Source organism: Pituophis catenifer, unplaced genomic scaffold (genome assembly GCF_029215685.1).
Source record: "Pituophis catenifer annectens isolate HBS135680 unplaced genomic scaffold, rPitCat1.0.hap2 SCAF_1, whole genome shotgun sequence".
Taxonomy (NCBI): Eukaryota; Metazoa; Chordata; class Lepidosauria; order Squamata; family Colubridae; genus Pituophis; species Pituophis catenifer.
Window position 1 is genome coordinate 254,309,463 of NW_027256881.1, and position 27,788 is coordinate 254,337,250.

The following is a 27,788-nucleotide window of genomic DNA, read 5'->3' on the forward strand; positions in this document are numbered from 1 at the left end:
TTGCAAACTGTGATACATACAACACATTGCCTGAATTTACACACTAAGCAAAGTTTAGTTTGTTTTCATCTTAGCATATTTTTGGGCAGAAATGTGCAAATCCAGCTGACTATGGTTTATTTAATAAAATGCAATAAAATAAATATGGATTAGTATGATCTGTGAACCTAACTATTACTACAATATTATTTCATCTTATTGGAACATGGTAGACCTTTACAGATGTAGTTTTTGTAAAGTTTCACTTTAAAAAGAAAAGTAATTAACAAAATAACATGTCCCTGGCCTGCATTTCATCTATTTTTGTGGTGAGGGTAGCAAGGGTCATGTCTCATAAGTATGGAATCTGCCTATAGCAAAACATTTCAGTGTTTTGCAGTTTTAGCATTAGCTCATCCCTGTGATTGTGAGATCAAATGCAGACCTCTAAGATGTTAGTGAACAGCAGCCAAACTGAAATGTATAGGAAGAATTAATGCTAACATTTATATAGCAGCAAGTCTGTTGTGACATTCTGTAGAAGGAATGGACTTTACATTTTACATTCCACTGATGAACTTCTCTACTCCAGATTTTGATCAACTGCTATCTTTGTATTTTCCCATACAATTCTTCCAATATTCAGGCACATCAATCAAATAACAATTACCGTAACAGAGAAAACAAGATTTATTGGCTGGCGTGGCTGGATAATTAAAAACCACAATGCATTCACAAAACTGATGACATAAAAGAAACGAAGCAGTGGGTTGTTGATTACATATAACCATCACAGGAGTGACAGCACTCTGCATTGTTCATCTCAAGTTTTGTAAAGGGTTATTCCTGCTGTTTCTTCAATGGGTTCTCCGCCCCCCCCCCTCCCCAGGCGTGATTTTGTTACTGGTCATGTTGCAGTCCTGAATTTCCCCAAGAGTACCGATGGGCAGCAGAGCAGGCAGGTTTCACTTGGGCTCCATCTGATCTCTCCGTATAGGAGAAGAAGTAATTGTATAAACAGGAGGTTCCCAGCACTACAGCAAAAACTGTAATAATGGCTGCTACAATCCAGAGCACATTCCAGTGTTTATGCAGTTTGGGATACAGTATCTGTACATAATGGATAACAACTTCAAGTTTGCTGTAAAATGAAGCGGGGGTGGGGGAAGGAGTAAAAAAAAATAAAATAAAATGAGCTTTTTTGGAAGCATTCCGAATCACAACGTTTCTACTGCCTACAATGCTACCATCTCCTTTAAGACTCCGACTTAATACTTGATTTATTGAGTCCTGTACTGAATATAACAGCTAGGGTGGTCAGCATTATGGCAGCAATTCTTCTTCTTTATTCATTTGGATTCTCTCGTTTGCTCAAATCTAAGGATTTATATAATATACAAGTCTCTTTCTAAAGTTTATATTAATGGCACTAGAAAGAAAAACGAAGTAGCAATATAAACAGCAAATACAGAATCAGTGCTACAGTCAAAAGTTGCTATTACATATTCAAAGCCACCGAAGTTCTCAATGGCTGTAGTCACTTTGTAATTTTAAAAAACCCCCAGAGAGTACAGAATAACAGAGTTAAAAAGATCTTCGGAGGTCTTATAGTCCAACTCCCTGCTCTAGCAGGAGACCCAAATTCAACATTAATTTTATTTAGCTAATTTATATAACCACCCATTTCACAAAAACATATATAGAAATTCACAGACAACAAGAAGCCTAACACAATATCACAAAAACTACATAAACATACTCCCTTTCTCCCAATGATTATATGAACTGAAAGATTTGTCAGAAATCTTTTTTAACAGTGTTTGACCCAAATTATGCATTTCATCTTCAGGAATGCCCCTTCTACCAAATCTTTTTCTAAGCAACCTGTTAATGTTTTGTTTTTAAAGTAACAGATGAATGATCCGCAAAAGGAATTAAGCCTGTTTTGTCACACAGAATTATTTCTGTATAAGTTTCTGTAAACCTTCTGTTTTACAAACCTTCTGTTTTACAAATGCAAAAAAGAGTTGACATGTTTTGTTTTTTTAAAATGTTTGCATTTTAAAAAAAAAGAGATAACAGAAAATAAACTACAGTACTTTAATCCTGATCCTGATCTATTCAATTGTTGGATATTCCACATAGGAATAGCTATTTAATCAGAAAAAAAAATAGTCTCCTTTTCATTATGAATAAGCAATGTCCTTACCTCTGTGGCTTGCTATTCTTATCATTTTCCATGGGCAAAAAATCCTTGAGTTTTTCATGAATTTTCTCTTCACTGTCTTTCAGCTCTTCACTTTCCTTGTTTTTCTTTAGGCCTTCCTGATAGCTGTAAGTATAGATTCATAATAAGATTAGAGCTGAACGAACCTCTCTGAAATCAGTAGATTGACTGATTGAGGAGGGGCAGTTCAGATCTTTCCTAAAAGGACTAAAAGGAGACAATTTAGAATTTTAATGAACAAGGAAATATTTAATGAACATTTTAGACCTCCCTAATTTTATAAAAAAAATTATATAGCAATAGCTAGTATATTACTAATGAAATGAAAACTGAACACAGTTTGGGAAACCACAATTCAGTTCAGCTCTGTTCTTTCGCCAAATCCATTGGCGAACTCAGAATTTTATTTCCTTAAAAGAAAAAAAAAAGAGCAAGATCACTTTCTTAATTATATTATGTGTCATTTCTGTTTTAGGACCTCCCCAGTCCATAAATTGTTGACTTCCAGAACACTGAAATTCTTGATATATGGAAGGTCATAGAACTATTTCCCCTGCCGCATTTACAGTATTACTTGGTCCATGGGTTGCGAAGAGTCAGACACAGCTTGGCAACTGAACAACAAATTTATTCATTCCTAATGTATGAATTCATGGACCAGAATAAGGAACTGTACACCTTCAGAAACAAAAGCAGCAGTGAGGATTCAGTACATTTTTATAATGCCTGCAGCCAGAATATTGATGGGGATACGAGGTCTCTAAAATCTAATCTGATTTTAGATCTGGGGTTGAAGAAAAGATTTAAAATACAGTATGTCACAGAAGTGAGTACAGCCCCTCACATTTTGTAAATATTTAAGCATATCTTTTCACCTGACAACACTGAAGAAATGACACCTGGCTACAATGTAATGTAGTGAGTATACAGCTTATATAACAGTGTAAATGTGCTGTCCCCTGAAAATAACGCAACACACAGCCATTAATGTCTAAACTGGTGGCAACAAAAGTGAGTATACTCCGAAGTGATAATGTCCAAGTTCTCACCCTTTGTTATAAGCTTCCTCTTCTATTTTGGCTTTTGCCTCTGGGCTGATCTCTTCCAAGCCACTTTCTGTTGATGCCGAAGGAGGATGTTCACAATCCTGGTCGCTGTTTGGTTTTGCACTAAGAGATTTAAAAGGAAAATGATGCATCATTATTTAGGTTGTATATTAGGAGCATGAGGTATCTCTCCTTCCTTCCTTCCTTCCTTCCTTCCTTCCTTCCTTCCTTCCTTCCTTCCTTCCTTCCTTCCTTCCTTATCTTTGGGATTGAAAGCCTAAGGCTTCCATATCCAGATGGTTACCAGCATAAGGGCAGAGTTTTCTATAGCTAGTTGCTGCTATTTTGCAGCCCAGATACAGTACTCCTAGGAAAGGCTGATTTCATTCATATAACATTACAAAAACACCACCTAAACCAATCAAAATTGGAGAAAATGATGTATTTTCCAGTTTTGATTAGATAGAACATGATTCAGCAAACATTACATGCTTTGTACTCTTTGAGCAAAATTAGAGAAGATGCCCCCATATAGATCAGGACGGCAATGGATGGCAATGGACTGCATCCTAACCCATTTCTGCAAATTGTCTAAGTAAAACTCCCCCCAAAATGATGTATAATTTATGCTTTTCTCCCAGAACAAGTAACTGATGCAGCTCTTATTTAAAAAGAAGTTTAAAAAAAAAAACAACCCACAGGAATACAGTCTAGCTGTTTCTCATCTTGTCCGATTTATTTATGATTGTACCAAATATCTCATATCACAGCTTCATGGGCCCCACTGTCTCCTGGAAGCATGTATAAGAAAGCAAAAATTCTTGGAAAACACTACAAAAGTCATATTGTTTTTCCTGGGAAAGTCTGTCCTTTATATTTAGGAGCTTAAACATTATTTAGGCAAGAAATTCCCACTCTAATCCTCTGTCAGTTCCTCCTCCTCTATCAGATGCCAGCCAGTTCTGAGAAGATACGTATTTTACTCATACTCATACTCATCTCACCTGGCCTGCTGTGCTTTGTACCAACATACAAAAATAGCTGCACCCCCTTCAAATAATAACTAACACTATTGACATGCCTCAAACGAAACACACCCCAAATTATTGTATACCAAGCTGATTATTGCTTGAAGAAAAGGGAAAGAGAGATTGGGTTTGTTCAGGGCATTTTGCCACCATAAAGCAAACAGAGAATCTTAAAATGTCTTGCTGTTATCCTCTGTCTCTTTCCTTTTTTTTTTAAATTTGATTTATATGCTGCCCTTCTCCAGAGACTCAGGGCAGCTTACAATGTGTTAAGCAATAGCCTTCATACTTTTGTATATTTATACAAAGTCAGCTTATTGCCCCCACAAACTGGGTCCTCATTTCACCTACCTTAGAAAGGATGGAAGGCTGAGTCAACCTTCAGCCTGGCGGGATTCAATCTTACTTTAATTGCAGACAGCTGGTCTTAAATTACAGAGCTCTGTCTGTTGAGCTATCCAGGCTCCTTGCCTAAAGACAGTTGAGTCACACCATTCCAGGAATGCATAAAGTATGATATGGGTTCTGCAGATTGCAGAAGATGGCTACTGAGCCCCATTCATCATTTCCCATTCCCCACCGGTTCTTCATCCATTTTTGGAATAAACTACTTTTGATATGCCAAATAAAGCCTGGTCAGAGGTTGCCCATTCCCGTTCTACTGCAGGGAAGAGTGCTGAATTGTCAGGACAGTTAGAATAGAGGTTTTTAACAGAATACAAGTTGTAAATCAGCCTATCAAATCACACAGAGGTCTGACAAATAGTCCTGGTATCTGTACAGCTACATTAAAGTATTTTATACCCAGTTGTTTCAGACCTATTGTTTTCTTAAAGATAAAAGTAAAGGTTTCCCCTGTCCAGTAGTGTCCAACTTTAGAGGGCGGTGCTTATCTCCATTCCTTAGCTAAGGGAGTCAGCATTGTCTAAAGATGCTTCTGTGGTCATGAGGTCAGAATGACTATACGCTGAAGCACATGGAACACTGTTCCCTTCCCACCAAAGTGATACCCATTTATCTGCTTGCATTTGCATGCTTTTGAACTGCTAGATGGGCAGGAGCTGGGGCAAGATTGGGAGCTCACCCTGTTGCCCAACTTTTGGGTCTCAGTCTTTTTAACTACTGAGCCATTGTGCCCAGTGGTGGGTTTCAAATTTTTTTACTACCGGTTCTGTGGGTGTGGCTTGGTGGGCGTGGCAGGGGAGGGATACTGTAAAATCCCCATTCCCTCTCCACTCCAGGGGAAGGTTATTGCAAAATCCCCATTTCCTCCCGATCAGCTGTGACTCGGAAGGCAGAAAATAGATGGGGGCAGGGCCAGTCATAGATGGTATTTATCGGAAGTACTCAAAATTTCCACTACTGATTCTCCAGAACTGGTCAGAACCCATCTCTGATTGTGCCCCCTTATTGTTTCCTTCAAATTTTCAAATTTGCCCTTTCTAATAGTCTTTGTTTGATAGGTAGTTGCTCATTGTTTGTTCAGATTTAAATCACTTCCTTATTTTTGGACCTAAAAGTCCCACTAAGAACATGACGTTTTGCCTTAATTTGTACATTCTTAGTTACTTCCACCATAGTTTGTGAATGGTAGAGTTTCTTCACACAAAGCCCAGTATACAAGCACTTACAGTTCTTTAATGGGCCACCCCATTAACTTGAAGGAATTTCTTAAGAGTCTTTGGTAAGTAGTTACACAAAGAATCATCTCCATAGAATATTATTGACTATACTGTTGCTTTGTTTGTTTGTTTGTTTGTTTGTTTTTTATTGAAAAGTTTTATAAGAAATATAAACAATTTTCTCCCCCCCACCCTTTCACCTTCCCCACATAATAGAAATTGTACATTTTCTTATACATAAGAAATCCTACATATACATGTTTCCCTTAAAGAAAGCATTAAAATAAGACATTTTAATTACATTCAGAGTTGCTCTTCTTTTCTTTCTCCCCTCATTCCACAACAAACCTTCTTCTTCTCCTCCTTTCTTTCCCTTTCCTCCCTCCTCTTCTCTCCTACTTTCTCCTGCCTCCTCTCCCCCCTCATCCTACTTCCTTTCCCTTTCCCCCACCTCTCTCTTCTTTCCCCCCTTCTCGCCTTCACTCCTACTCCTGTCCCCTTCCCTTCCCTTCCTCCTCTCCTTTCTTCCATTCCTCACCCTTCCTCTCCTCTTCCTACCACCTCCTCCTCTCTTCTTTCTAACTTCTTTGCTGTGAAATATTTTCCTCCTTTAGTGTCTGAGCAACTCCTATATTCTACTCATAGAATATACTTTCTTCTGCTACAACATTTCTCTATTGACCACTTCCCCCCCATCCCTTATCCCACCCACCCCACCCCCCCGACTTCCCAGAGCAAAAACAGGGTATAGCATCTAACAAACATATGCTAAAATAAACTAATAAATTATAAAGTTCAAAACTCTCACATGTTCTTTAACTCCCTTGCTCCAATTCATCAACCTCCCTTTTATATATTCTCAAAACCAATTAAATTAAGTTAATTCTTCCTGCTTATAAAAATTTATATTTCCTTGATGTATAATCCAATACTTTAGCAGTCTTACAAACAGTAAAAATCATGAATAAATTCCATTTCTATACCCTCAAACATCATTCTTTTTAAACATTACTCCCTAGTGAAATTCTGAGTTTAACATTAATCCTCTTCCTTCAGAGAAAAAAGAAAGAGAAAAAGAAAAAAAAAAGAAAAAAGAATTTTTCATCTTAAAATCTTACACATTTTATCTCATATATCTTTTAAAATAATATAGTCTTGTGTTAAGCATTTTAAAAATCTCTTAGTACCTTTAAAACACTTATTTACCAAATATAAATTTCAGAATCTACAAGAGGATGTCTTTCAAATTTTCAACTAACCGTCTTAATACCTCTAACTTTTTAGAGAGCAGCCCTTTACTATCCAAAACTAATTATCATTTTGCAATAAAATTCTGAATTTAACATTAATCCTCTTTGCTTCAAAGGGTTAGGCATCTTAGAAGCTTATACAATTTATCTCATATATCTTTTAAAATAATATAACCTTATGTTAAACATTTTATAAATCTCTTAATGCCATTAAAACACATATTTGTCCGATGCCAGTTCCAAAATCCACAGGAAAATATCTTCTATTCTTCTCTTCTTTCTATATTTTTTTCAATCCTTTTTTTTTATAAATTCTTTCAACAGCCCCCCCTCCCCCCCCCCGTTTTATTTTTGAAACTTTTAAAATGGTGATTTGAGATTGATGTTTCTGAAATACTTGCTTTCTTCTTGAGGTCACGTTTTCTAACTTGAAATCCCCATTTCGTCTCTTCTTGCTTGTATAATCATTCAGTCCATTTCTTTGTCCATATAGCCAAAATTTGTTGCCATAAAGATTGTCAGCTTGCAATAAAGAAACTATTTGTTGCTTTTCTGTCATTTGAATGGAAACGTCCACCAAAATCTTTGTTTCAACTGTGCCAGCCAGTCTCTTAATTCTGTCCATCTCCTGATCTTCCAAAAACAAATTCTTCTGAATAATTTCCTGCTGTCCCTCTAACAACTGCTTATATTTTCCCAAGCTGTTTTTGAAAAAGCCCTTTCAATTGTATTCAACAGGGCAGAAGTAAAAGAGTCTAAAAGTTCTTGAAAAGCCTGGACTGTCACAGCTTGGGAATTTGCTGATTCACCAGCCCTGTTGTCAGCCATATTTCAGCCACTTTGTATTCATCCAGCTATCAGGACAATAATTCAACTCTTTTCCACACAGTATAAAAACCAGATTTTAGTTAAAGTCAGTACCAAATTCTTTTCCTCAATACCAAATTCTATCCATGGACGCTTCCACTTTAAAACTTTCCCTTAGGGTGTAATCCAGTAGCTGTATCACTGTTGCAAACTTTAACAAGCCTTAACAAGCACTTTCCCTGGTAGTTTCCTCCTCTCGCCCTCAGGCGCCATTTTCTGCATTTTAAAATGGAGTTAAAGTGTTATTTGCAAGTTTTCCTTTTGTTTTCTCCTTATTTGCTCTGTCTGCAATCAAAGTAAAGATGTTAAAAGTCCCCCCGTTGATTTTCAGCAGATTTTGGTCGCAGCTTCTAGCTCCGCTTTCGCGGAGTTGTCCCTGGTCCGGAGCAGCTTGACAGGCTTCTATAGGGAGCCCACACCCTTTGCGCCCCAGGATTTCTCCTAGCGCACTTGGGGGGCTCTACCTCCCCCTGTCGACTCTTCTCTCTCCCCTTTGCCCGGGGAGAGGGTTCCAAGCCTCCAGGCAGCTGTTTTTCGGCTGTTCTGGGGCTTTTACGGAACCAGGGATCGGGCGCTCATAAAAGAGCGTCTTCAAAGCTTGCGGAGCCAAGCGGAAGCCTGTTGCTTTGTTTGTTGAAAACAATTACTACTCATAAGTAACTCAGGCTTTGCCAAAGCCCAATTGTTGTTTCTTATTTATTGAGACAACTTATAGGTTCCCTAACTATGGTTTATATTTAAAAATAGGGGGAAAAATAAAACAAGAAATTATAAGTGAATTAAAACACTTCCATGTATTTATTTATTTATTTTGGGAGAATCAGGATCCCCCCCCCAGATTCCAGTATTTCTTTTCCCCCTAACTGAAACCTGTCTTTAAAAAGAAACCCCAGAACTTGTCATGGAGAGAAAGAATTACAGTAGACATAAAGCACTTTAATAGGACCCTTTTATGCATTATTTTGTACTAGTTTACAAATCACTAGTCATAATTCCAAAACGTCAGCAGAATCTTTTTTTTTTTTTCCAAATGTGCTGTATTTCCTGAATATGACAAATTCTTTGTCCGGGGAAAATAGCTGCCAATATAATACAAACTTTCTAGGAAATACGTTCATGCACTGTTCCAAAACACAGAACATCCTGTATTCCTGACAGTATTCTTTTGACAAAACATGACACTCTTGGCATGCCTATGTTTTGGAAGTGAAGGAAATAAAGATATTTAAGCATCTTTATTCAGGAATTCAGTAAACTACTGTATCATTTGTATTATCTTGGAATGATTACAAGTGAGACTTAAGGTTATATTATATCGCTGATGCTATCAGTGATGTAGTTTATTTATTTAAAGGTCCCACCTTTAAATAAGTGGTCCTTATCAATTCAGCTTAGCAGCTATACACACACACACAACTAATCAGATACCAAAATGAAAAGATCTTCAGCCACAAGAGGAAAACATTTTTGTTGTTGTTGTTGTTGTTGTTGTTGTTAGTTGCGAAGTTGTGTCCGACCCATCATGACCCCATGGACAACATTCCTCCAGGCCTTCCTGTCTTTTACCATTCTCTGGAGTCAATTTAAGCTCACACCTACTACTTCAGTGACTCCATCCAGCCACCTCATTCTCTGTCGTCTCCTTCTTCTTTTGCCCTCAATCGTTCCCAGCATTAGGTTCTTCGCCATTGAGTCCTTCCTTCTTATTAGGTGGCCAAAGTATTTGAGTTTCATCTTTAGGATCTGGCCTTCTAAAGAGCAGTCTTTAGATCTCCTCTAGGACTGACCGGTTTGATGGCCTTGCAATCCAAGGGACTCACAGGAGTCTTCTCCAGCACCATAGATCAAAGGCCTCAATTCTTTGGCGCTCAGCCTTTCTTACCTTGTCTTAAATACTCATCGATGGAGATAGTGGATCTCCACATGGGCAAAAGTTGGTCTTCTTACAAAGACATCTGAACAACCAGGTATTGTGACACATCAGAAACTTAAAAAACTTCCTGGTTTGCATTACTTGGATTTCTGTCCATGTTGGTAAGTCATGGTTTTAAAATCATAGCAAATATATGTAGAAATGCTTCCAACTTGGCAGGGTTTTAATTTGTGCACTGATTTATTGAGTGGATTGAGCCTTTGCAAATCTGACTGAAGTTCATGCTTTGAAGTTTGGCTTTTTTCTGGAAAGCATCTCCTCTCCTCTCTTCTCCTCCCCCTTTCCCTTTCCCTTTCCCTTTCCCTTTCCCTTTCCCTTTCTCTTTCCCTTTCCCTTTCTCTTTCCCATCCATCCATCCATCCATCCTCTTTTCCTCTAGCTCAAAATTTTTATTTGTGTTCCTCCCTGAAGTTTAAAAGGCTCCTGAAGAAAAGTGAAATAGCTGGAAAAGCAAGATATATATCAAACAAACAAGCAAACAAAAATAAAATAAAATAAAATAAAATAAAATAAAAACCTAAAATGTGTTCACTACATCTGCAGCTTCCAGGAAGGTAGTCAGATTAATCTTTCATCAAAAAAAATCTAATGACACTTTTTACAAAATTATTATAGAATAAGCTTTCCCTGGACATGTTGAGGTCACCGAAAAAATTCCTGAGATGACTGCTGATACCTGGGTATTATTCTTTATATGTCAGATTTGCCTCTAAGTGTGTTTTTGCATAAAAGATGGTCAGTTTGTGTAATATAAGGTCTGGTAAGCACTAGAAAATGAGCAGCCAGTATGGGCTGCTTTGTAATGGTAAAAGGAATTGATGGGCAAGAGCAGATTTGGCATCTGAATCTAGTGTAGGATTTAATTAACTACTCTATATTTCTACTACTGTTGCTAGTTAATAGGGCATCTAAATGATGACTACCTGTAGTGTAGATGTACTCTATTAAACGTCAACAATCAATCAGAAGCTGAAGAGCCATCTGTGGGGATTTTTAAAGTTGGATTTCTGCTCTGAGCAAAATATGATGTGGTGTATGATATTAAATGAGCCATTTTAACTCTATGTGTGGGATGTAGCAAGTAAGAAACAGATACAATCAATGCTGACTTGAGCTAGTGATAGAATACCATGAAACTGTGGGTCTCATCACAGCATGAAGCTATAATCTTATATAAATTTATTGGATAGTTAATTCCCAATGAACTCAATTTCTCTCTAAAACACAAGGTTTTCATGAATATGATATTACTTTATTCCCCATTTTTAAGGATTCAATCTTATATACCTTTTGTGTGTGTGTGTGTGTACAAAGTTGGCCTTATTTCTGAACATTCAGACAAAGAATCAGGTATGTTTCTTTGCCCAACCATATTCTTTTCCTAGAATACTAGTGCAAAAATAAATATTCCACCAAAAAGATAATTATATTTGTTCCTCAAAATATATATTTAGGAATAGTAATACAGTTGAGCCCTTACTGTATTACTATCTACCATATGACTATATTTATTACTGTATTATTATATGTATTATCAAGCTGTATTATATTGCCTTGCTTTTTTTTGAAAAAGGAAATATTTTAATGCCAGTTAAAATTGTCTATTGTATAATGCTTAATGAAATAAATATTCATGTACTCACGTCTCTGTAACTACAGGTAAGATCGGAGTTGATGTCAAATTGCTTCTTCCATTTGATGATTCAGACTGTAAATAAAAATATTCATTCAATGTCATTCAAAATCAAGAGCATAAATTGCATTTAATATATGAGAGTACCCTGATCACATGAAATATACAATCTGTGTGTTTTCCAAATAATTAATATCCAACAGACAACAATTTCAGTATAAACTGGAAGATCGAAAAGTACTTCCTTGAGAGTTTTAAGACAGTTTTTCACCTAACTGCATACTTACATTTATTTGGAGTATAAATGTAATCATTAATTTATATTTATATGAATCTTTATATAGGCCAGGTTTAGAATATATGGCATTTTTAATTAATCGAAATCAAAGTTTTATTCTTTAAAAGTGTATTTATATACAATTTTCTAAGTGTAAATTTTACCAGAGAAGATGACACCAAAGGTATGGGCGACTGGCTAGGTGACTGGCCTGGAAGCTCAAACTTTGAAACAACAGCAACGCTGACTCTCCTTCGAGGCACCTAAAACGAAAAAGCATGTTATATTTCAATCTAGACATTTATGATAGTTTCATGGGAAATACAACTAAACAGATTAGAACAAAACATGCAGAAAGGAAACCATGGGACTTCAGGATACAGTTGCTGTACAACTCCATAAAATTCACAAAGTAATTTTATCGTAACTTTCAAACAGCGGCAATAGTTTCTACGGCTCCATAACACTTCTATAAAAGAATCTCACAGAATGTTAAGTGCAGGATAATTTTATATATGTTTATTCAGAAGCAAACTTAATTGTCTCCAGTGGAGTTGGTTCTCTATTGGTACCTCAGGTCTGCTGTCTCTGATAGCTAAGTTCTTAATGTAGTGGCTTCCTAAGGGCCAAATTATATATTATGTTAAATTTATGTTTTCTTTGAAACACTTCACTCTTTCCATTTCTTAATCACTTAATCCTGCCTCACACTGTTGCAGCAGTAAAAATCTCATGTCTCCACCCAATACAAATTTGCACAAGAGGAAAAAAACAAACAAACCCAAAAATCTAAGCAGCCTGCTGCTTTGTACGTCTCTTGTACCTCTCATCCCTTGCCTAAGACACAGGGGAAAGTGACCGTGTATCAGCAGTTTTACTTCAATTGCTTTATGTGGGCTAGAGAGGGGGAAAATACAATTATCGTGCCAACATTCCCCTCAGGCTAATATTCTAAAACTGGGAAGAAGGATGAGACAACAATTCTCTCAAATGGGGAAACTATCTTCCCACCTTTTGCAGACCTCCTGCATTTTCAGATAAAAATCAGCTTCATGGAACCTTCCTTCTGCATTGCAGCTAATTTGGAAATAAGATCACAAGCTGGCGTGGGAATGTTGTAACCGCTTGGGATGAAATATCCTAACTAGGACATCATGAGTGATAGTCTTCTCTTAAATAGTTGCCTGATTCATCTTATTGGACAAGGAGAGTTACAGAAGAGCATAGGTTTGGTTAATAGATTTTACAGTATGGATACTTATGCAAATAGTGCATTAAACAGCTTATTAACATTTGGAAAAATACCTTTCCAATAGAAAGAGACATGGATCTTGATGTCCGAGGCACACCGTCATCTGTTGCAAAGTATAAAACAAAATTGAATGGAGAAAATAGTGGTAGAAAACACAAAACATTATTTAACAGACTGTTTTATATTGAAAATAAGACTCATATCAAGCAACATTAAACATTATTATAAACTATGATAAAATATTGTTATGGTGATCAGTATGGATTATCAATATCATACCAAAGGTGCTTTTTCAAGAGGTAACTAGACTTTCCGTTTTTTCTTTGAAGATGTTTTGCTTCTCATCCAAGAACCTTCTTGGATGAGAAATGAAACCAGAAAGCTCAGTTGCCTCTTGAAAAAGTACCTTTGGGACAACCATGACCTGGACGACTGAGAGTCTCCATAGACATTTTGGTTGAATGTGTTACAATCTCAGTTTTTCTGAAGATACTTAAATCAAGATTTTTTTTAAAAAAAATACAGTATTATTTAAGTGGAGTTTGATTCCAGGTGACTTCATAGCTCTGGCCACAATTTGATAACAGCTTTACCACTGCCTTCTTTCCATGTTATTTTTCACTTCTCATGTTAGCTCTGAGCTCTGGAATTTTCTAGTAATCTCTAAAACAAATACTAACCAAGCCTATTTGTACTTAATTTTTAAGCCTGGAGCTGCCTCCTGCTAAATCAAGATGCACAATTTTATTCAATAAATAAATATTCTATTTATCAGGTATTTTATACACACAAGATGTCCCAAAGGACTCAGTGCAATTTTAAGATTTCTTAAAACTATGGTAAGAGTTTTGGGACACTCCATATTATCTTTAACTATGTAGGAGAGCAAATAAAGGTTTTACAGCAATACAAAGATGTGTTTAAAATCTCAGGAAGTTTTACCTGGAGAACCATAGCTTCTGCTAGAATTCTGATTAGCAAGTTTCTTATACTCCATGAGCTCAGCATGATCCTTTTCATATGTTCTTTTTAAATTCTCTACATACTGCATCATAACTTCAGTGGCCTTTGACATACGTTTTTCCTAGAAGAAATAGATAAGAACAACACACATAAAGGTATATTTTTGATATCAAGGAAATAGCAGTACAGTAGAACATCTGGTCATGAACGCTTCTGACCATGACCAAATCGGGTTCCAACCAAAAAATGCACAATTTTTTCCCGTGGCCGATTTCCCCTTCTGCGCCATTTTTTTTGTAAATTTCCAAAATTAGGTTCGGGTCACGACCAAATCAGTTTGCGACCAAAGTTATGGAACCAATTATGGTTGTGACCAGAGGTTCTACTGTATATAACAGTTTTTAGCTATATGATTTTACTCAAAAGGAGACCCTGCCAATTTGGCACATATTCAATGAGAATGCCATTGAATAGAATGTCATTTTTCTTTTTTCTTTTTGTTATTAATATTCAAATAAATGTTCCTCAGGGAGTGACAGTATCTGAATTCTGTCTTTTAATCTATGACCCATTAAAGGCAGAACTATCATACTATGAAAGGTGATTGCCTGGATGCAATCTGATCCCAAGAATTCTTGAAGTATCAGATACTCTGAGATTCTCCGTTTTGGAGGCTAGTTCTTCAGGATCAAGAGTTGTTTATGCCAACTAAACCACATTTTTTAAACCTTACTATTATGTACATTTTTCTTGCAATCTACTGATTAGTTTACCTTATTTTATCAATTTATTCTGTGTGAATCTTCATTTATATCTCCACTGTGTTAGTAAATTGAACGCCTTCAGTCCGTACTTGCTTAAACAATAAGGTTATTTTGGATTGTAAGAAATTTTTAGATCTATGTTCTCACAAGGCATTTGACTGTGGGCTGGAAAAAACACGTGCCTGGAACCTTAGAGGTGGTGCTGGTGTGTTAAAAAAAAAAAGTATAGTGTGTTCAGACTTTTGGATATTGTTTTAGGATTATGCCTGTTATCTGGGTTTCAGCCTCTCTTTTAGCTAGAATCAGTCATGGATTGACCAATAATCAACTCAGAGTGAGAATATATAGTTAACCCAGTGGTGAAATCCAATTTTTTTTACTACCGGTTCTGTGGGTGTGGCTTGGTGGGTGTGGTGTGGCTTGGTGGGCATGGCTTGGTGGGCGTGACAGTGGAAGGATACCGCAAAATCTCCATTCCCACCCCACTCCAGGGGAAGGATACTGCAAAGTCTCCATTCCCACCCCACTCTGGGACCAGCCAGAGGTGGTATTTGCCAATTCTCCGAACTGCTCAAAATTTCTGCTACCGGTTCTCCGAACTGCTCAAAATTTCCACTACTGGTTCTCCCGAACCTGTCAGAACCTGCTGGATTTCACCCCTGAGTTAACTGGCAGTTTTAATGGTTTTTACCTGACGAACAGCGCCAACCATTTCGGCCCGACTGGACAGTCTTGAAGCCAAACGATGAAGCACAGCAATGTCTTCCAATAATTTCTGGTACATCTCTCGATGTTCAGAGTGATGCCACAAGGAAGCTGAAGACTGAAACAGAGTGTTCCATAACATATTAACTATATTATAAATTTAAAATATTATTAATTTATTATTTTTTTAAATTTGAAAAGTCGAAGTGCAATAAAGCCATAAAAGGATAATTTGCAATAAACGTAATAAAATGGCACCTGTTTTATCTGTTTCTAAAAACTTAAAAATATAATGTAACATGAAAGGAGTTTTTTTTATTCTAGACATACTGTTGAGTCAACATCCAAATAACTACTCAAAGGATTAGTCATGAGCAGGCTTTTATCATCCATTTCTCCTTCTCTCACTCAGAAAAGCATAAAGAATAATAATCATCTTCTAACTATAATCTACTTGTATTTTGCACTTGTTCCATCAACCCACTATTAATGTAGAAAATATAAAATACCTGAACAATATACTATATTTTTAATGTAGTGTTAGAAATTTTTTATCTTGAAGAGATAAAAGATAGGTTTTCATGATTAGAATTTAAAATGTTCTTATATTTTACCAAAAGCTTGATAGTCAGAAAACATGTAGACTATCTTACTCCAATCAGGGAAATGTATGCTTTGCTGAATTAATTATTTAGCAATACTTGTCCTTATTAGTAGTTGTTGTTAACTCTAAATATTAATATAAAAAATGAACATAGCCAAAGTTTGAATCTAAAATTTAGAAAATGGCTTCACCGAGTCATGCTTTCACAATTGAGTATTTCTTAAAAGGTCAAGTGGGAACTATTAGTCAGAAACCATGGCAACTTTTAATATACTATGTCAATTATTATTACTGCCAGTACAATCAACTTTCTTAAAAACAGATACTATTTCAAAATGATGGTAGTTGGATTTCAAGAAATCATGATCCAAAACAACTGAGATGGGTGGATGGATAGATAGATGGATGGACAGATGGATAGTTGGTGGGTGGGTAGATAAATGGATGAATAGACAGACAAACAGATAAAGAGATAGAAAAAAAATTATCCATTCCACCCATGTACCTCTTTTCACTGAAGGCCATTTCTGACCTTACACAAATTCTAGCGATAGTATGTTCATGATGGAAGAAAAGGTCTTCAGAATTTTAAATATTCAAATTTCCTACTGTTTTGAATTTGAAATGGGCTGTCCTGATTATTCCCAAAATGTTTGGATTTTGGAGTTCATCATGGAAGCTCCTTGCATGACAATCACTCTCTTATACCAACTCACCTCACAGTGTTGTAACTCATAGAGGAAGAAATTCTATGTACCCTGCCTTGAGCTTCTATATAAAAATGGCAGGACCTAAATCTAACAAGTAAGCTATTGAAAATTTTAAAATACATAACACAGAACACAACAAAGGTTCCCAGCATGTTTTGTCTTACCGTAACTGCTCCCCTGAAGTTGTCTAATTCCTTCTCTGTATTTTCTTCAGCAAGATTTCTTTCCCTTTCAGCCTGATTAATTCTTGATTCCAATGTATAGCTATCATTTCTGAATGCCAATGAAAGTTGTACAAATACATTCTGTTGCAGGAAAATAAAAATTAATTGAATCCTTTCATTAATCGAAGGAATTAATTTCCACCAACAAACTTTACATACAGGGGAGTCATGTTTCCTACTTTAAAATATTCTACCTATATATCTAGAAATGGGCTTAAGGTACCTACAACAACAACATGCACATCACACTTGCTTTATATGATGTAGGGTAGCATTCAGGGGTGGGTTCTAACCGGCTTTACTACCGGTTCTCTTTGTGCGCGCGCTTTGCGCGCGATCGCCTCTTCGGTCGCACGCTTTGCGCACGATCACCGTATGCATGCTCAGTTCGCTCGCAGGCACACCAAACGAGCGCTTCACGGAAGCGCGTTGCAAATCTGCCCAGCTGAGGCAATCCACTCTGCCGCACCTCTCAGCTGGGTGAAAACAGCAGAAATATAAGGTCAGAATAACACAGGGGCGGGCGGGAGGGCCCAGCTCCCGAAGAAAGAGAACCGGTTTGGTGACGTAATAGCGTCATCGCTACCAGCTTGCGCAAACCGGGCTGAATTGGGAGGAACCCACCACTGGTAGCATTATAAAGAAGCTGCTGGTGGCAAGCTGAACTATATGAAATGTTATTAATCTGAAGACTCAATGCTTTTGCAAGAGACCATCAATATAATTCTTATAGCTATCTTCCATCTTTTATACACTATATATAATGGACAAATAAAAATTAATGTAAAGAAGGCAGAACTATTCTGACAATAAAATAAACCTTTTAAAATAATTAAATAGCTTTTAAACATTGAATTTCTCTTTTAGCTATACCTTATAATATATTAGGAAGATCAACAAAAGTTTCCACTATGAATGACTCTGGGTGGCAGGTTTTATACTGCATCCTACCCAGGGGTGAAATGTAAAATTTGTTACTACTGGTTCTGTGGGTGTGGCTTGGTGGTGGTGGTGGGTAATGTGACTGGGTGGGCATGGCCAACTTTTTTTTTTTATTTTAACTTTTCAAAGCATTTTTTCTGCAACTGCAAAAAAATGCTTTGAAAAGCCTCTGCCGATCAGGAACATAGCTGGGATCGTCAGAGCCTTTTCAAAGCATTTTTTAAACCACCTTTTCCGCTGAAGAGGTTGCAGAAAAAAATGCTTTAAAAGTCTCTCTGATGATCCCATCTGAGTTGCCTGATCGTTTTAAAAAAATGCTTTGAAAAGTCTCTCTGACGATCAGGCAACTCAGCTGGAATCATCAGAGAGACTTTTAAAGCATTTTTTTCTGCAACCTCGTTGCAGAAAAAAATGCTTTGAAAAGCCTCTGACGATCCCAGCTGAGCCGCAGGATCATCAGAGGCTTTTTTTTTTACTTTTAAAAGCATTTTTTTGGCGGCGGAAGTTGTAGAAAAAATGCTTTTAAAAGTTAAAAAAAAAAGCTCAGCTGGGCGTGGGGGGGGGGGGCACAGGGATTTTTGCTACCGGTTCTCCGAACCACCCGCCACCATCGCTACCGGATCGGGTGATCCGGTCCGAACTGGGAGCATTTCACCCCTGATCCTACCGCTATAAGATTAGTGTGCTGACAGAATGGATGCTCCCCTCTCCAAAATATCTATATGCTGAATGCCGGCTCTATATGTTGTAGCCTTTGACTGATTATAGCTATTGGAGTACTAGGTAATTTGTGCTTGTGCTATTTTTCTATGGTTTACTATATTTTTTAAAAAATATTTTTTTACTTCCTACAATAATCACTTGCTGTTATCTTTATATGATAATCACCTACTTTGCATAGGTTTCAGAATACTTTAGAGCAGCAAACCTCTTTATGCATTTCAGTGTAGAATAAATATTTTTTAAAAATGTCAATACCATTTGGTTTCCAAAAACTAGGTTTAAGGTGAAGAATTTTCTCTTTTGGAAATAAATCATTCCAGTCTGTTTGGCAATAACAATCCTTCTGAATTACATCTTCCATAAAATTCTCAGGCTTCAGCTGTAGTACTAAGTGATGATTTTCAGAATTTTGAACCAATAGTTCCTAAACTACCTTTATTTTTTGGCTTTAGGTCAAAGCGGTTCTGTTTATAACACAGTGCTTACTAAGTGAAAATTGCCACGCTATTGGCTGCTTTTTCTATTACATTTTGTCAAATCAATAAAGAAATGAAAATGGATGCTTTTTCTGAACCAGCAACATTTTTAGCTAGGCAGCTAAATAAATATAGATAGAATGTATGTGAAAATGCTAATATTTGGGTAAAGTTTCTCTATGTACAATCAGCAACTTAATCATGTGATATAACCCAGCATCCTCTAGCTGTGTTGAAATTATAACTTTAAGAATTCAGGAATTACAATCTCATCACAGCTGGAAATTCCAGATTGGGAAAACTGGTTAGATAAAGTTTCTTGCAATTAAGATAAACTCTTGATGGTTTCATGGATAAGTCTGTGTAGTTCCCTTAATTAGCCTATGAAGTGATTGGCTGTTTTCAAATTCTGGGATGTTTTTCTCCCTGATTCCCCAGTTTAATTTGCATTAAGATTTTTTAATGGTCTTCCATTCAAATGCTAAAACTTACTTGCTGAAGCTGAATTTTTAATTGTCAATTCTTTCTTTACAGAAATGAATAGAAAGTCTGAGTAAGAAATTGCCCTGAGAGATATATTCTTTAAAAGGCTTTTTTGAAGGAAAACAACAACCCTGCGTTGTGTTTTTTGCTGTGATAATTTTTCTTCTTGTGCACCATAGTTTTAAAAGCTTCTTGTAAAAGGAAAGATGAGCAAACTTCAGTTCTTTGTTCAAGTGACTCTGCACCAGTGGTGAAATTCAACTGGATCTCTCCAGATCGCACGATCTGGTAGCGCTGGCGGTGGGAGGCTCCACCCACCCGCCTGGATGTCATCACGTCCCGTTTTTGACCCTCTGCACATGCTCAGAAGGCTCTGCGCATGCATGCGTGCTCACATTTGCAAGCCGGTAGGGAAAGGTAAGTGAATTTCACTCCTGTTCTGCACCTCTTCATACCTAGAAATTTTTTACATTGTGGCCATCTGATAAGGTGAGTGTTTCTAAATTAGTGCTAGACATAGAAACTGATAGTTAAGATAATTTTGTGTTGGCTTTTCTCAGTAAAAGTATACAAAGCTTTGATTCTATCAAGGTTTCTTGATTTTTGTTTCTTGAAAATCCTGATCACAGATCCAATTAAGTTTAATTCCTATTCCATAACTCAGTACTGGCAGCTAAATAGAATTCTTCTGTTATTTCTTGATCTAATCTGGTATGTTCACATATGTTATTATAAGAGATACATTTTATATTCTATTTATTGTAAATGATGTTTTGAGAACATTCTTCAAATATATTTTCACCAAGTCTTTAACTGAAAAATATAGCATTCCCTGAAAAGCAAGTAAAGCTTGATTGCTTTTGTGCTGTTTAAATTAAAAACACTTACCTCAACCTCTCGTTCAGTAAGTGGTGGAGGACTGCAATAAAACAGAAATAACTTATATATTACATTTAAAAGCCATTTATTTTGCATACTTAATCAGCATCTAACGGGCCATTTTCTTAATTGGCTAATAATCAGCTAACTGCATAGATGCTGTAATTAGAGAATGAAAATATATAACATGCCTTTCTAAAAATCAAGCACATTTAATTCATATTTTATCATTTGTAAATTTCATTATAGCATTGCAAGATACAGAATCTTGGTTCCTTAAAAAAGTTAAGGTTGTCCACACAGAACCAGCATCATTATTGTGGCTATAAGTTGAGCATTTCATGAGGTTATAGAATGTGAATCATGTTTCTCTGGAGTTGAATGACAAGTATACTAAAATATAATGAATAAACCATTATTACTTGTAATAATTGATTATATGTCATTGATATTACAGGATTATGAAATGACAGAGCTCAAGGTGACATATAATATTTTATTTTGGAATAACCTTGGAAAATCTGAGAGTCATGATTGGCTCAGGGTCTCTCATAGTCGACTCACAAGTAAACCCTGGCACCATAGTGTGTAAAACTGTATTACTTTCCTTATGAAAACATTCCTTATGTTATGGTCATGTAGACAAAAGTGGATTGAGAGAATCGCCACCTCTTCCCAACTTGCTTCAATGAGATTAAATACCTCTTTCATTACATATGTTCAGACAGTAAAATACCACTCACAGATGGATTTACCTTCCTGAAAATGGTGTTTGTACACGAAGTTTTCGTAAAAGAATGTCAGGAATGTTGGGCAATGCATCACATCTATTCTTTGATTCTTCCTCCTCCACTAAGAAAGGGATTGGTGAAGACCCTAAAGAAAAAAAATGTTTCATTGCTAAAACAGAAGCAACCAAACAAATGAAGAATATTAAGTATCACTCTGAGATGGTTCAAATGTTATGGGAAGTTGGGGGAAAAAAGGGGGCATTCTGCTCTAAGCAGCCAATTTCAGAATAGATTTAATTTTAAAAAATCAATTTGTGCATTACTGATTAAAGTAAAACTCAAATATTCCACGGGACGATCAAAGAATATTCCATTATTCATAAATTAAGCAGACTTTTATTTTTCAGCAAATGCATAATAAATCTCTATATTCTGCTTGATAGGTTGTCTGGTAATAGTTCTAATGATCTTAAATACAAATATCATTGTAATCAACTGAATATAACTGTATTTAAGACCATGGGTCCACAGTTGAGTCATTTGCAAATTTTCTACACAGCACTTGTGCAATATATACTTGTAAAGTTTCCATAATAGTGTACTATTCCCCTTTCATTCCAGTAATGGTGAACCTATAGTTCTTTAACGATTATTGGATGCCAACTCCCATGAATTCCACTCATGTCCTATACTCATTCAGGAAGAAATTACATATTAAGTCATCCTTACTAAGATTTTTAGCAAAAGGCTCAAAGTTAGAAAAATGTGGCTACCAAAGTCATGTCCCATTTAATCACACACATATATATATATATTTAGTTGTATTTCACCTCTTTCCTGTTCAGCAGCTTCACTTAGATCAGGAAGTTTAAGTCCCGCTAAATTTTGATTTCTCATCAATATATGTTCCTGGTGGAGGAAAAAACCTTGAATTATTTCTTAATACTTTACTTTAAAAATAACTTTTCAATAACAGAATAAAGTCTATTAAATAAAGTGTTATAGATACATATAAAGCTGACAGTAACCTAGGAATTGCTTGATTTAGTAAGAAGAATATTGAGCCTATCCTTCACTAGACAACATTCCCAACATGATTAACAAATATAAAAATGATACCAATAAAGGAGAATATTTATAGCTCAGGGTTGAAATAAGGGGTTCTTGATGCTCTCTGAGCTTGTTTTCTTGCAGATGTTTATTTATTTATTTATTTATTTATTTATTTATTTATTTATTTATTTATTTATTTATTTATTGGTTCGATTTATATGCCGCCCTTTTCCAGAGACTCAGGGCGGCTTACAATGCGTTAAGCAATAGCCTTCATACTTTTGTATATACCTGCTTAGTAGGGCTTTCACACCCCTCCCAAGCGGTGTTCTTTTTTATACAAAGTCAGCTTATTGCCCCCACAAACCGGGTCCTCATTTTCCCTACCTCAAAAGGATGGAAGGCTGAGTCAACCTTGAGCCTGGTGAGATTTGAACTTGCAGTAATTGCAGGCAGCTGGTGTTACTTAACAGTGCTTTAGTCTGCTGCGCCACCAAGGCTCTTGGCTCTTACCCAAACTAGGTAATATCATCAGTGATGATCTTACCTAGTTTGGGTAATGAAACATCTGCAAGAAAACAACCAAGTTCAGAGAGCACAAAGGAACCCCTTATAAAAATGATACCTGCAAAATATTAAAATATTGTTAAAATAATGCTGGAATAACTAAAGAGCTAGGAAAAGAAGAAGAGCTAGGATAGCCAATTTCATTACATGGCATCACTATCAAGTAGTCTCACTAATTGTCACCAGCCTACAAAAAAAGTCCCTTTTCATCTCAATTCATAAATAGCACAGAGCTTTTAATAAGGAGCCACATTCTGAACTGTACCTACAAATGGATTGGGAAACAAAAAAACAAAACAAAATAATCTTAATCTATCTACTAAAAAGCACACTAGATTAAGGTGACCAGACGTCTCGCTTTTGGCGGGACAGTCCCGCTTTTGAACAATTTGTCCCGCATCCCGCGGCGTTTTAAAAAACTCCCGATATTTGTAAAGAATGCATGGCGCAGTGGTGGGTTGCTCCCAGCTGCCTCCTGAGTCCCAGCTGATGGCTGGAGGGAAAAAAACTGTTTAAACTCTTGCTGCGGGGCTTCAAAGGGCCGCCCTTCTGCTGATCAATGTTAAAAGAAAACAAATGAGTAGACCGATGCCTGCAAAAGTAGAAAAAACAGCCCCTTAAAGCTTCCGCATAGGTTAATTAGCACAAGTTGATTAGATCGGCTTCCCAACTCTCAGCTGTTTTGCTCAGGGCTCTGTAGTTGCTAGCTGCAGAGTGCTGGAGATTTTTTTCCCCCTAACTATGCTTTAAAAGCGAAACTGAAAGTAAAGCAGGGTCTTTGCTGCAACGTGGCAAAATGAGGCAGAGAGAGATTTCTTTTTCTTTTTCTTTTTCCTCACCAAAAAAGGTAGGTGCAAAACTGCAAACAATGGGAAATTTAGGGCAAAAGAGGAGAGCTCAAGATTTTAAAACACAAAAGAAAAAAAGCTCTATATAACTAGGGAATTGTAATAATTGAGATACTATTAATTGTATATTGTGTTGAAAGCAGAAATGGTTAAGTTGTGGTTCGGAGGAATATATGGGAGAAATTATTTGGTTTATTATTATTGGTAAATATAATTAATTGATTTGTAAGAAATTGGATTGCATGGAAATAATTGGAATATTCATGTTCATATTGATTAATATACAAAAAAGATAGTTACATAACTAATTGATTTATATTAAAATGTTGAATTTGTATTAAACAACTGCATTACATAATTACATAATTAACCAATGTGAGGATGGATATAAAAATAGATGACAATGGGAAGGGTATAATATAGAATAGAAGGGAAAAATTGAATTTGATTAAGATTAGAGATGAGGATGAAGGGTAATATTGTTTTTTTAAAAAAATAGATGAGGAATAAATATGGCAAAAAGGAAATATAGAAATTGTAAATTTAATTGAAATGACTAAACACTGTTTAAATTTGTGAACCAGCCAAATATTCTGTTCAAAGAAAATACATTGTATGTTAGTGTTTCTAATTATTGCTATTTATTCATATTTGTTCTCTTTTATTCTTTAAAGCTTAACAATTCATTCTTTATCTTAATATCTTTATATTTGTTTGGGGTTGGCTTTCTTCCCTTTCATCTTTTTTTTTGTACAGCAATCTTTCTCCTCAAACCTACCACCTCTCTCTTTTCTTTCCTTCTTACTTTCTCTCCTCCCCCTCTTCTTCTCCTCCCTACTTCCTCTTTCTTTCTCCTTCTCCTCCTCTCTTCCTCCCTCTCTTACACTCACTCCTACTCTAATTTCCCTTCCCTTCCTTCATCCCTCTCTATTGCTGTATCCTTTTATGCATATGGACTACTCAGAGGGCTGAAAAAGTTATTTTTGACTGGTCTGGTCCTCACACTTTTGACCAGTCCTCGAACTTACGACTGTCCTCACATTTTACATTTTTGCCCTATCTTGTCACCATGGTGAAGAGAAGCAGTTGTGAAATGAGTGACATGGTTGTTAAGAATGCTGCACGGGCATAAATGTGAGGATGGTCATAAGTGTGAGGACCAGTCAAAAGTGCGAGGACCTGTCAGAAATGACTTTTTTCAGCCCTCTGGTTAGTCCTTTTGTGCATATGGACTACTCAGAGGGCTGAAAAAGTTATTTTTAACTGGTCCTCGCACTTTTGACTGGTCCTCATACTTATGACCATCCTCACATTTTACGTTTTTTGCCCTATCTTATCACCATGGTGAAGAGAAGCAGTTGTGAAATGAGTGACATGGTTGTTAAGAATGTTGCACGGGCATAAATGTGAGGATGGTCATAAGTGTGAGGACCAGTCAAAAGTGCGAGGACCTGTCAGAAATGACTTTTTCCTATACACATAGCCATGGCCACCCGGTCACATGACCTCCAAGCCATGCCCACAAAATGGTGGGTGTCCCGCTTTACCAATGTTAAAATCTGGTCACCTTACCTAGATATGTCTTAAAGTAGCTCTAGTATTAAAAACTTTTAAAATTACCAACATACAGTATCGCTTCTTTGCTATTTTAGTCACTATATTTATATGGTTGGCAACAACGTTATTATCTCAGCAGCTTATTTATAGTAAATGATACGTTAATGCATAATAAAATAGTAAAATGCATTTTAAATTCATGTCTCTCGGGATAAGTTTTCTTTAAAAAAAAAAAAAATCTCCCAAATACCCTCAGTAGTCTTGTGCACTGAGGAATTTTTCTTAAAATTTCTTAAAAAATTTCAGGGTTTAAGGCACCCTGTTATTAAGCTGCTTAAGACCAGCTGCCTGCAATTACTGCAGGGTTCGAATCTCGCCAAGGCTCAAGGTTGACTCAGCCTTCCATCCTTTCTAAGGTAGGTAAATTGAGGACCCAGTTGTGGGGGCAATAAGCTGACTTTGTATAAATATACAAAAGGATGAAGGCTATTGCTGAGCACATTGTAAGCCGCCCTGAGTCTTCGGAGAAGGGCGGCATATAAATCAAATTAAAAAAAAAAAATTAACTAATGAAGCTGAAGTTCACACAAGTTTTCTAATGGTGCATGTGGTATTGCAAGCAGGGGTTTCCACCCTAATATAATAGCAAATATCTGTGGATATTTGTTATGTGGGGAGGCAGGAAATTCCATTTAGCTTTTCCTCCTAGCATTAATAATATAATAATGACAAATTTGCCACATAAGCTGTTATTAGCTAGACAGAAAGATAGTCTCTTTTAAGATTGTGGCCAAAAAGACTGCAAATTCAGTTAAATCAACCTCCCATGTGTGCAATTAAACTTTTAAACCCAATATTCTTTCTACTGATGCACTGAACTACTATACTGCAAAGGCATTTTCTTGTCATATGCATTTGTAAACTACCATCATTTTGGGTCAGTAAAATTCTTAATGTTTCCATTAAACTATAAAAGCTGAAACATTCCTAAAACCATATTAGCACTACAGCAAATGGTTTCGTGGTTTATATTTTACATTATACATTACATTTACATTATAAACTATTAGGCTATGTTTAAGATACCCATTCACTTGATCTGTGCTTATATCCCTCTGAAACTGATTTTTAAAAATATTAAATATTATTTAAACATTAAGACGTTTAAGATTAAAGGATAAGTGCTTAATATATATTGTCTTGTAAGATTTAAGAGTATATTTACTGTCATAAGAAGGGATACCAGTGACTTCCTTAAACAAAGTTAATAAAATGCTCGACATAAACTCTAAATACAAAAGTGGTTGTCTTGAGATCAATTTACCGAAAAACAAGATATAAAAGCAACAGAAGCACATTTATAGCAGAAACTCTTAAAGGAACATTACAGATTTATATGCAATGATGTATCTCCAGAAAGAAAGGAAGATGTATTTATTTCTTTGGCTGTGAAGAAATAAAATGGTTTGTTTTGTGCACAAATATTACTTTCTAACATGACAGGACAATTTGTCAGCTACTTCCTGCCTACTGCATATGTCTTACATAACTATGTCCAAAGCTACAATGCTGTACCATCATATAGGTTCATTTTCCTAATGGAAGCTAGTAATGTTTTCTAAATGTAATAATAATTTTTAAAGGAATTGATTCCTTGGCCTAAATTGGCCTAATTTTTTAAGTGTTTTTAATTGTTTTGTTTATCGTTTTTAATTAATGGGGCCAAATTTATATATATCTTTTAATTGTATTTTAATATTTGTACTTGATGTTTTTACTTGGCTGTTCACCGCCCTGAGTCCTCAGGGAGAAGGGCGGTATACAAATTCAAAATAAAATAAAAATAAAATAAATTCTTCATATGAGAAATGAAACTGAATCTCCACCTTATGAGCCTGAAGTTAGAATGGAAGGCTTTGTTCTTTAGTCACCTCCAACTATCTTTCCTTGATCCCAGTCTTTTTGTGAGGGAGGAAGACAGCCCATTCTTCCAGGCAGAAGTAGAAAGGGAATGACTGCTTCCAGCCTTCACAGAGGAGCAGGCTACGTCTCTCTGAATATGAAGGAAAAAAGCCTGCCTTTTGCTCAGGCAGAAAAAAAGCAGACGGAAATTGCTTCCCGTCTTTACCTGCAACTGTTAAGATCTGCTATAATGCTTCTAGCCCTTCATTATTTCTGAGAAACAGAAATAACTTCTAACCATGATGCAAATATTAAGACTATAAAAACAGCCTCCCAGATCAGACCAAATCCTTATCTTGTCCAAAATTCTGTTCTTGCAGTAACCAATCAAAAGCCTGCAGGAAGCCACAGTCAGGATATGCTCCTAGGAGCATCCTTCCACTTAGGTTCCCCAGAAATAAGAGTCATATTGGCAGTGATAAACTGGAGGTAATAAATATAAACATTGTGACTGTTAATGCACAGGAAAATAAGCCGTTCCCA

General features: G+C 36.2%; 1 protein-coding gene across 1 annotated transcript in view; it reads right to left on the bottom strand.

Moving 5' to 3' along the window:
- Nucleotides 1-698: 698 nt before the first annotated feature.
- The window catches only part of IRAG1 (inositol 1,4,5-triphosphate receptor associated 1), a 41,591-nt gene continuing 14,501 nt past the window's right edge, over nucleotides 699-27,788 (bottom strand). Inside the window, exons 8-19 of the mRNA XM_070957481.1 lie at nucleotides 22,149-22,227; nucleotides 21,343-21,463; nucleotides 20,597-20,627; nucleotides 17,025-17,165; nucleotides 15,533-15,664; nucleotides 14,057-14,198; nucleotides 13,168-13,217; nucleotides 12,027-12,125; nucleotides 11,596-11,660; nucleotides 3,256-3,375; nucleotides 2,189-2,311; nucleotides 699-1,120 (exon numbers count right to left, since the gene is read on the bottom strand). Of these exons, the coding sequence (XP_070813582.1) occupies nucleotides 880-1,120; nucleotides 2,189-2,311; nucleotides 3,256-3,375; nucleotides 11,596-11,660; nucleotides 12,027-12,125; nucleotides 13,168-13,217; nucleotides 14,057-14,198; nucleotides 15,533-15,664; nucleotides 17,025-17,165; nucleotides 20,597-20,627; nucleotides 21,343-21,463; nucleotides 22,149-22,227 (1,344 nt within the window). The 3' untranslated portion in view covers nucleotides 699-879. The remainder of the gene's footprint in view (nucleotides 1,121-2,188; nucleotides 2,312-3,255; nucleotides 3,376-11,595; nucleotides 11,661-12,026; nucleotides 12,126-13,167; nucleotides 13,218-14,056; nucleotides 14,199-15,532; nucleotides 15,665-17,024; nucleotides 17,166-20,596; nucleotides 20,628-21,342; nucleotides 21,464-22,148; nucleotides 22,228-27,788) is intronic.